Here is an 11,118-nt window from a genome sequence, read left to right as displayed (position 1 = left end):
GTTAATGAAGAAGTAGATCACTGCACTATAAATATGGAAGGAAATATACATTGCATCACAAACTACAATACACATAGAAACGTATATTTCCACCAGGTTAACACAGTTTTAGAAGGAAAAAAAAACATCACTGTGCTAATTTTACCAGTACTTACACATACTTAGCTTAGCTAATATTATCTCCACAGAAGAAGCTTTTTAAACTAATAGAGATAATGGATAAAGTTAGCTAAAATGCTAGCCAGGTGTGAAGCTAAGCTAATAATATAGCTAATAAGTATTAGGGTAATTACTAGCTAAGTACTATATTAGTAGGGCAACTATTTTACCATTGAAATTTTGAAAATACCAAAACTATGATAAACTGCTAAGTTATGCCTAGATGACGATATGCAAAGGTTTTTTCTTGGTACATAATCACTGTTGAGACATTAAAGCAATGAGGTGCTAATAGAGTGTAAATCAGACTAAAACAGTCCAATACGAGTGCAGCTGAGCTCTATTAAAGTGAACTCGACTCTGCGGTTACTTCATGCTGCTCCCACTGGGCTTCACAGTAAATTTACATTTATGGCATTTGGCAGATGCTCTTATCCAGAGGGGCTTACATTTTATCTCATGTTACATAACTGAGCAATTATGGGTTAAGGAGCTTGCTCAGGAGTCCAGAAATAGCCAATTGATAAACCTGGGATTCAGAGTCACAGCCTTCCGATCAATAAGCCAACACACTAATAGACCACATCCCGAATGAAGAGGACAGAGGGTAAGGAATTGACTCACTGAATTCAAACTACTCGTAAAAGCTGATTTCATGAATTGGCTCGTCACATTCATTCATTAGTCTCAAATGAAATAAATACTAGAGCTCTAGAGCTAAAGCTTTAACATTTCTACTAGAAGATGAATTATGTAGAACTACATGCATTTATTATGGGATGGATATTGTTTTCTGTATTGACCTCATCTGTAACCATATCTTTTAATTGCTACTGTTCCTGGAGGCACATGTGTGTGTGCTTGCTGCTCCTGTCAGAACCTAATCCAACATGTAGCATGTATGTGTGTGTGTGTGTGTGTGTGTGTGTGTGTGTGTGTGTGTGAGTCTCCCCTTCACCACTTCAGCTAAATGACTACCAGATGTGGCGGCTCCACGTGGCCTCTTTAAGGCAGAGGGAGTCAGGGACTCCTCCATCTCTCATCCAGAGAGTGACTTTTTATCTGATCAGGTGACTTGGAAAAACTTACTTAATTTACTAAAAAAAGAATTTCAGGACTGGTGGAGATTTAAACTTTGATTATTTGATAGTGTATTTTTCATAGTATAGTATTTAGTATACTATTTAGTAGAGGAGAGTGGGGTAAAATGAGCCAGATTTTACTTATGTGGATCTCCAGGCAAGGGAAATTTAGACAGAAGTAAAAACGAAGACATCTACTGTTAATTTGGGATGTTGCCTATCAACTGAAAATATAAGAATGCACCTATGACATAGATCCTTGAAAATATGACCTCAGAAAAAAGTGTTCATGTGACTCAACTTACCCCAGGCTAGGGGTAAGTTGATCCCAGTCAGTGGGTAAATTGAGCCATTTGGGGGTAAATTGACCATCCTATTTTATGCAAGTATAATACAAAAAAAAAACTTTTAAAAAAGTTATTTAACAATACACTTATCTTTCCAAACAATGTCATTTATTAAGGCAACCTCAAACAACACAAAACAAACCAGTTAAAGTTGAAGTCCAACCTTTCAAGGTTTAGGAAGCTTCTTCAGCACATCATTCAGTGGGACAGATCCTACATAGAGGTGGAGGTTGAAGCCATGGGTTGATCTACAGAAGTAGACAGCACATCAGGGTTTGGTCTGTCTGACACCATGGATGGTTCAAACTCTGCATCAGAGAAAATATCTCTGTTGTAAGGAAAAATCCCTGTGGACCTGAATCCAGAACAGATATTCCATGGTGTCATTGCTGACATGAAAGCCTCGTTCACACATACAGGGATGTGGTACAGTATATGCTGGCTGTAATTGGTCTTGAATGGACCATAGGCACTCTTGTCCAGAAGCTGCAGGCAATGAGATGTGTGGGGTGGAATTGTGAGCATAACAATCCCCTTTCTCTTTGCTTAAATCAAGTATTGGCACTATGAGATGGTCAGATGAGCACTTGGTATGCTGAACCAGATGTTCAAAGAACTCTGCAAAAGTGTCTTCATTTATCCAACCACTGGTTCAATTTACCCCACATCATCTGGCTCACTTTGCCCCATAGCCAACATTTTGGTAAAAATGGCCTAGCTTAGCAATTCAGGCTAACTTTTAGCTTGATGATTCACATGGTTTTATATGTTGACAAATCACCAAAATGTACCATACATAACTTTCGACCTAGATAAATTTGCTTTGGCACAACAGCGAGTATACCTGAAATGCAGAAAATCAACTTTAACAAGCAAATAAGTGTTTTTGTGAAAAAAAAAAAAACCCCAAAAAACAACCTATTTCTTGTCCCATGTGCTTCTCCTCTTCACAAAAAATTACAAATGATGGAGTCCTTCAGAATGTATGGTCACATTACACCAAATTTGCATAGTTGCCCAGAAACAGGGGGTGGGTCAACTTACCCACTGGGTCATCTTACCCCACTCTCCCCTATCTGCTAAATGCTGTAAATGTAAATGTACTAGGTACACAGAGCAGAAGGTTTTAGTGACAGGAGAAATAAGAGAATATAATAAAATATTAAATTCTAGAATGATAATTATTTGGCAATAAGTATTTATAATATCATCTATGGTGTTTTTCTGTTTGTATATACATAAACTATATTTTATTATTCAATTTAAAATTCCCCAGAAAACATCATAATGTGTAGTATAAAACCATGAAACTAACTTTTGATTCAAAATGTTAGGTTAAATACCACTAATTTCCATTTTTTTAAAAAAATACACTTTCAAATATAACCTGATCTTTCTGACAATCAGTGGTTTGTATCTTGTGGTAAAGCATTTGGGGCCATTGTTGGTATACTTTTCCAGCATATGGAATACTTTTATTCGTATTTTTTTTAAATCAACTACTGCTGTGTTTACTCATTCACAGCCAGGCCTTTTTTTTCCTGTTAGTAACCTTACCAGCTCATTTTAGACATTTCACATTGACACAGCTATATATTCTGAAAAAACAATCTGCAAAAGCAGCAAGAAATGAACAATAAACTGTGCAGTTTTAGTTAAAGTAACTAACTAAATAGCTAAGATAATATAATTTCCACAGCAGTTGCTTTTTAACTTAGAATATAAAGGATAGTTGACTTAGCTAACAAGCTAGCCGTGTATTTAGCTAGGCTAATAATATAGCTAATAAGAATTAGGCTAATGCTTGGACAAGTAGCAGGGCAACTGTTATTTTGTAATTTAAGCAAATACTAGTAAGCTAGTTAACATTAGTATAGCTATTTTAAAGCTGTTAGAAAATCAAACTGTAGATAGAAAGCTTTTGCCTTTAGATATATATAGATCTAATTAGTTATAAATAGTTATCATATGAACAGATCACATTTTCCTTTCTGTTAACCAAAGTATGATAAATAGCAAATTGTTCTTGCTAAGCATGAAATGACTACACCCAATTAAGTCATATAAAACTCTATGCATCTAAGAACACAGCACTTTATCTTGAAAAACCAGGCTAGACACAAACACACAGACACACACACACACAAACAGCAGAAATAGTTCTGTGTACAACAAATAAGAACCGCATTACACTTTGAGAAATGTAATCTACTTGAAATCCATTAGAGACAGTTAAGCATCAGTCCTTACTGTGCTGTGTATGTTTATTTGTGTACAGTTTTACTTGTACAGTCTGTAGAGAAGTCTGTATGATGCTCTGTTATCTGTACAAGCTTCCCATCCATGGTGGATGATTGGATATTTTAGTGGGGAAAAAAAAACACGTGTGCACCAAAATACTTTTGCTCAGCAAATATAATCCATTCCCTGATTCTTAAATTTACTGTACTGCTTGTGTTCGTTTTCTAAGGATAAATATACAAGAATAGGACAGAAATGTGAACTGTAGGACAGTTTCTGCATTGCTGTGAAAAAAGTGATGGGATTAGAGTCAGCTTTCAGTTTAGTCCGAGCTCAGTGAACCCAGCGACAGGAAGTGGTGCCGTGCTCTTAGTCCTCCTCTGCATCATGACTCCTTTCTCTTCCTCTGGCTGAGCCAGGCGACTGGGATGCAGCAGTGACAAGAACTGAAATCTGTGGCCCATTTTCTCTGGATCTGTCAGCATGCTGTAGCCATGAACAAGCTGAGCTTGGATGGAGGAGTCTTTACAGCTTCTCAACAGCACCTAGGGTAGGAAACCACCAGAGGAGTCAGAGGTCAGACTGGTTTTTATACTAAACCATGGGAGCAGATACGAATGAATGAATTTCTCTGTTTAATACTGTTTGCATTTTGTGTGCGTGTATGTGTGTTTTCCCTTAAGCACACAAATAACACACATTCACACATGTGAATGTTCTATTGTTCAACCAAGCTCTGGGAGAAAAAAACAGAAGAGTCAGGTATGAGATGCTTTATTGTAAATTATATATTGGAAATACAGTATGAAAAAGAAAGAAAGAAAGAAGTAACTTCCAAGAATTCACTACATAATTATGGCAGCTGTAATGTTATAAGACTATGATGGTATAGAAGTCATGCAATAGTGAGTTAAAGTGACTGGTCCAGCTGTTTGTTTGTTTCATTCATTCATTCATTCATTCATTCATTCATTCATAGATAGATAGATAGATAGATAGATAGATAGATAGATAGATAGATAGATAAATAAATAGATAGATAGAGGGTGTGATGGTTGGTCCTGACCTGCAGGCGTGCATCGATGCCCATGTTCTTGAGAAAGTCTTTCTGTGTGATAGGTCCGAAGCAGACCACGGCTTCTCCGGCCATCTTCCTCAGATAACTAAAGTCAACATCTGCAGTCAGGTCTGCGCTGCCCGGATCCTGGAGCACGTCATGCAGTTTGTGTCCTTTAAAACCCTTCAGAGGAGAAAAAAGTCTTAGGGTATGTTTAGAAGGAATATTTGGCTTCATATTGCTGGTACACAGTAAGAGTGTTTGTGTATTATGTGAGTGTAGTATGAGGTAAATTATGTGCATTTTGTACCTAGTAGACACACACTGACATTGTGCAGAGCTGAAGCATACAGCTGTGAATGTGTGCTGACAACGGTTATTAGTTTCTGTGTAGCAAGAAAGTTTTTCAAAAGAACTGTTTCTTGTCGCTCTAAATGACTCCTACAGGAACATACACCGCCTTTCTTGGTTTGAAAGGCAGATGGACTGAATTAGGCTCATCGATTACACCCGAGGACATTTGACCCCCAGGTTCCTAATGTCACAGCGTAAAAAGTAGGCATGGCCTCAACCACAGGCTGAAACTGAATGAACTATTCATTAGCAGGAAGCTCACTCGAAATGTGTCCGTCTTCGTTCCATTGTGGCCGTAGTCTGCGATCAGTGCTGCACCCCCGTCCTCTGAGATCCGAGCAGCCAGTTTCTGAACAATGACTCCGCCTTCCGCGCAAACCTCCACGTGTTGCCGTTGTTCATCTGTCTGAGTAACGATGAACAGTTGTTAAATGAAGAAAACATAACAGACCGACATGAATTAATAAAGAGAAATGACTTGTAAGGATAAAGACAGGATCGTTGGTATAATTTATAGGCTTTATCGAGTAACATAAAACGAGATGGAAACAACAGTGATATTACAAAAAATAAACCCTAGATAAGTAGTGGCGGCTATTTGGATCTCATACTGTATGTGATCAGAAATCAGTAACTTGTGAAAAATGTTGAAAACTTTATATAAGATAAAGCCTTAGTGTAGGCTAACTGAACAGTTTTAACATTGGTTAGTTTATTGGTGTGTTGCCAAGCAACACATTTCTCACCCCCCTGAATGACAAGCATGTTGAACGCACCCAAATTTTAGTAACAGTATGAATTTAGTACTTATGTATTTTAATTCATGGTCATTTAACAACATATCTAAGAGAAATGCAAAGATTCCTGAAAGTTGTGTCATATTTCTGCTGTCCTCTGCCTTTCTAATATAATAAAATTCTAAACACATGCTAGCTGAATCTTCCTGTTGAATGACAAAATTTAAAATGAATTTACATTTATTTCTAATGAGCAAGCCTGAGGCAACGGTGACAAAGAAAAACTCCCTGAGACGATATGAGGAAGGAACCATGAGAGGAACCGGGCTCAGAAGGAAACCATTGTCATCCGAGTTACGCTGGAGAATGTGATTATAAATATTATAAATTATGTCCGAACAAACGTGAGATTTTGAACTTATAACTTTTAAATCTGTTATATATCATGACAATAGAAAATACCATGTACACCTGTCAGCCGATCAGAAAGTTCAATACACACAGGACATTTTTCAATGTCTTAAACATGTCACGCCGTCATCGAACCACTGTTGTGTCAGTCAGCTATCTGGTCAGATCTTCATCAGCGATCTGTTAAAGACTTCAGCAGGAAGGAGTTAGTGTTGTGCCTGTGATGAACTCTGAAATGACCCTGACCTGTTAGTTCCTCTGGAGCTCTTGGTTGCACAATTCCACTCAATTACAAACCGATGTAGAAAGGACATTATTTACATTTATATTATTTCCTGTCCAGTGTCACCAAAGTCAGGATGATGTTCCCTTCTGAGTCTGGTTCCTCTCAAGGTTTCTCTCATATCGTCTCACAGAGTTTTTCCTTGCCACTAACGCCTCAGGCTTGTTCATTAGGGATAAATGTTAAAGATAAATAGAAACTTCATTTTAAACATGAAAAAAAATCTGTTTCTATACTTCTGTGAAGCTGCTTTGAGACAATGTGAACTGTTAAGTGATGTACAAATAAATTAATTTAACTGAACTGAATTAAATCAACTCTCAAATTAAAGCTTCAAATGAAAAGAGCTGAGAGTGAATTCCACATTCAAAGAGCACCGGTACTGCATGAGGTCAGATATTTTGGCATGCAAACTCCTGTTTTTAAACCACGAGGCATGACTTTAAAGAAGGCATACACATGACGTAAGCCTATGGCAGCTTACACAAACACTGCCAGCCCACACACTTCTGATGTATCAGTCAAATGAATGGCTTAAATATGAACCAGATGTTCCATAGTCTGATTCCATCAGAAAATATATGTAGTTTCAAAATCTATTTGTATAATAGATAGGCTGATGCTCTGCCCTGCTTTTTGCCCAGATACTACTGGTGATCTTCCAACATTTATAGATCGACATATATAGAAAGAGGAAACTTGTTGTTCCTTAAAAGGTCTTGAGATGAGGTAGAAAAGTTTGTCAAGCAAGGTACATGAAGTATGACTGAGCTTTATAGATCGAGTACTTACTTGTATGAGTGTAGTAGATGCGAGTGTAGGAGCAGGAAACACCACGAATCTGAGCTTATCGCGTTTGTCAGGGTCGATATCAACCATCACCTCTCTCCAACCCTTCTCCGTTCGCTTTATTATTAAAACAAAAAGCACAATTTCAGCATTTAACGCAAGTTCCAGCTAGATCATAGGATTCGTTTCCTTCCTTGAAACTCTGTTCATTTACTGATTGACTTCTATATTGAGATATTCGGGATATTCAATATACAGTAGTCTATTGAATGATTTCTTTTTATTGGCTTAATATATCAAATCCTGCATAAAAACAAAGTCCATCCATCCATCCATCCATTTTCTGTGGTGCTTATCGTACACTGGGTCACAGGTGCCCTGAAGCTGATCCCAGGGGATTTAAGGACACACACTGCGTGAGTTGCCCACACACTCACACACACACATGACTTTGGACTAGGAGAGGAAACTCTGAAGCAAGGGGACAACATACAATCTCAACCCCCGGGGTGCGCTTTAAATATGCTAACCACTGAGCGGTCTTGTTCCCCAAATACGAACGTTTTTAACATAAATTCAATGTAGTGTGAAATTAGGAGGTGGTGTATCAACAAGCTATGTAGTCTCGTGTAGCCAGAGCTTCAGACTGATGGCAGAAGTTCTGGATTCTATAGCAGCTTTTACTGTGAAAAGATCACCAAACTGGGCATCTGACTGACAGGTAAAACAACCAATTGCAGTACATTTTTGTTCAGCATCATGTTTAAGGGTGTGAAAATGTAAAGTAAATGCAAAAACAGACCAGCGAACTACTACAGATCGTTCCTTTAAGAAAGTCGTGCATATTAATGAGTTTATACTGTGAACTTCTCATCATTTGGAAAATCCAGCGTTTAGCTGATCCCCAGTAACACTCTATCACAGCTGCAAACACGACGGCTTCCGTCTTCCATGAGAGACGTAAAGCACCCTGATGTCTTTGTCAGTTAAAAACAACAGAACATGGAAATCTCTATCATCCAATCAGATACCAAATTCTGTATCTCCGAATAGTGATGAATAACGGCCAATCTATCACATCAAAACACTGCTACAACATTTTGTGTTCTGTGAAATATATTTTTCACACATATGAGGTGAGACACACAACTCGATGTTTACCTGAAACTTGTGAATGGGCAGCGCATCAAAAAACTCATGCGCCAAGAAAATACTGAAGCCTGTTGGAAACAACAACAATAAAGAAAACATTTTATTAGTTTCAGAACCAAATAATTGTTTCAGTCAGAGCTTAAAATGAACTTTGTATCTTAAATGTTTACTGTTGATTATAGCCTAGAAATTTATTATGATCTTTATTATCTAGATTACAGACAGATTTGAGCAAAAGTCTATGTAATGCAATATGTCATTTCTATTCAAAAGACATATTGAAAAGCACTTAAAAGCACTAGTAACACTGTCAGAAAGACTTTTAATGGAGTTAATATGCCAGCACACCCGACTCCTAGCCACATATACTTAAAAATGCAGACGCATCTCTGAAAGGACACCATTTGTACACTTTACACACTATATTGCACTTCAAATTCTATATTACAAACTTCCATTTTCAGTTGCCTTCTCAGTCCACTCACACTCACACACACACACACACACTCACACACACACACACACACACACACTCACTCACACACTCACTCACACACTCACTCACACACTCACTCACACACTCACTCACACACTCACTCACACACTCACTCACACACTCACTCACACACTCACTCACACACTCACTCACACACTCACACACACTCACACACTCACACACTCACTCACACACTCACTCACACACTCACTCACACACTCACTCACTCACTCACACACTCACTCACACACTCACTCACACACTCACTCACACACTCACTCACACACTCACTCACTCACTCACTCACTCACACACTCACTCACTCACACACTCACTCACACACTCACTCACACTTCAAATGTAGTGAATTAAAACTGTGTGAAAAAAGTGTGAAAACAACTTTAGTGTTAATGCATGATGCTATTGCCTACCTCTGGGAATGTCATCTGTCCTGCGGTACCACGACACAGGAACGCCGGTGTGTGTTGTGCCAGTGCGATACACAGACTCTTCATCACTCACACGCACCTGAGTGGTTCCTCCAACTAGAGACTGAGCCTGGACTTCACTTAGCTTTGGGCTCACCTCCACCAGGTGAACAGACACTGACGCTCCACATAGAACTGACTGCAGCTGACTGAAGACCTGCACCACACACACACACACACACACACACACACACACACACACACACACACACACACACACACACACACAATTTAGTTTAAATGACTGATCTGAATAATCAGGAGAAAGTCACAAAAAAAGAGTACTGGTTAAAAACGTTCACTTGCGCCCTCTACTGTTCATTGAACCTGACCTCTAAACAAATATGGATTGTTAAAGTTTCTAGGTATCGTAATTGGATTTTACAGTGAATTCCAAAAAGGAAACAAAATATTATAAGGTTCTACATAGTAAGAACACATTAGCTATAACTAAATCGCAACTGAGTCATACTTTGGGAATGATTCGTTTAGATGAATCAGACAAATCGACTCACACCAAAATGCATTCATGCATCCAGTATGTAGTTCAATCAATCAGTCACTGGGATAAACTCGGCATCTAGCACAACCCTGAGCAGGATAAACCTTTTCCTTAAAACACAGGAATGAACGTTACTGATTTGATTATTCATTTTATATGTTTCTGTGGATACGAGTCGCAACTGTGAATGAACTCACACTGGCTTGACTTAAAGTTCAGTATATAATGAAAACTTTTTTAAATGTTAATGCAGATATAGATGGAGACATGGTGTTCGGGAATTTCTATAATTTTTCCAACCATTGCGATTTTAGAATGGCACATAAAGTATACAAGTCCAATGGTTATAAGTTTATTGTCATGTGCATAAAGAGTGCTTTAAGCATTTATAGTACATACTGTACAGTGGCATTTTTGTGCTATAGTTCTAAACCCCTACCCAGACATTAAAAAAATGAGAACAGAATAGAGATGGCTAAAGAAATGCAGCTTTTTACCCTCAGGATGTCACTGGTCAAGGAGCCTCGTCCGGGTCCGAGTTCTACAAGCTGAAACGTTTTGGGTTTCCCTGCAGCCATCCACTCGCTAACACACCAGATCCCAAGCAACTACAATGAAAGAGAGACAAACAGAGTGAGAGAAAGAGAGAGAGTATGTGTGAGAGTGTGAGAGAGAGAGTGGTGTGAGTGTGTGTGTGTGAGAGAGAGAGAGAGAGAGAGAGAGAGAGAGAGAGAGAGAGAGAGAGAGAGAGAAAATGAATGTGTGTCCATCTCGCAAAATATATTCAATCAACAAAATCTTGTTTGGTGTTGGATCTTTGATTTTGTGCTAATGCTTCGACAAGGTTTTTATTTTTAAGCAAAAATGAACTGAAGTCACAGTTATGTACACCAATCCCTCATGTACACCAATCAACCTTAACATTAAAACCATATGCCATGTGCCTTGGTCCTTCTTGTGCCACCAAAACAGCTGTGACCAAAACAGCTGCATGATTGAACTGAGATCTGTGGAATTTAA

At 38.4% G+C, this 11,118-nt stretch overlaps 1 protein-coding gene across 1 annotated transcript in view; it reads right to left on the bottom strand.

Moving 5' to 3' along the window:
- Positions 1–3,647: 3,647 nt before the first annotated feature.
- The window catches only part of ndufaf7 (NADH:ubiquinone oxidoreductase complex assembly factor 7), a 9,715-nt gene continuing 2,244 nt past the window's right edge, over positions 3,648–11,118 (bottom strand). The window contains exons 6-12 of the mRNA XM_027155375.2: positions 10,596–10,706; positions 9,540–9,753; positions 8,622–8,680; positions 7,464–7,577; positions 5,503–5,646; positions 4,896–5,069; positions 3,648–4,374 (exon numbers count right to left, since the gene is read on the bottom strand). Of these exons, the coding sequence (XP_027011176.2) occupies positions 4,147–4,374; positions 4,896–5,069; positions 5,503–5,646; positions 7,464–7,577; positions 8,622–8,680; positions 9,540–9,753; positions 10,596–10,706 (1,044 nt within the window). The 3' untranslated portion in view covers positions 3,648–4,146. The remainder of the gene's footprint in view (positions 4,375–4,895; positions 5,070–5,502; positions 5,647–7,463; positions 7,578–8,621; positions 8,681–9,539; positions 9,754–10,595; positions 10,707–11,118) is intronic.

Source organism: Tachysurus fulvidraco, chromosome 16 (assembly GCF_022655615.1).
Source record: "Tachysurus fulvidraco isolate hzauxx_2018 chromosome 16, HZAU_PFXX_2.0, whole genome shotgun sequence".
Classification (NCBI taxonomy): Eukaryota; Metazoa; Chordata; class Actinopteri; order Siluriformes; family Bagridae; genus Tachysurus; species Tachysurus fulvidraco.
Note: the sequence above shows the minus strand (reverse complement) of the source record. Positions and strands in the feature narration are given on the sequence as shown.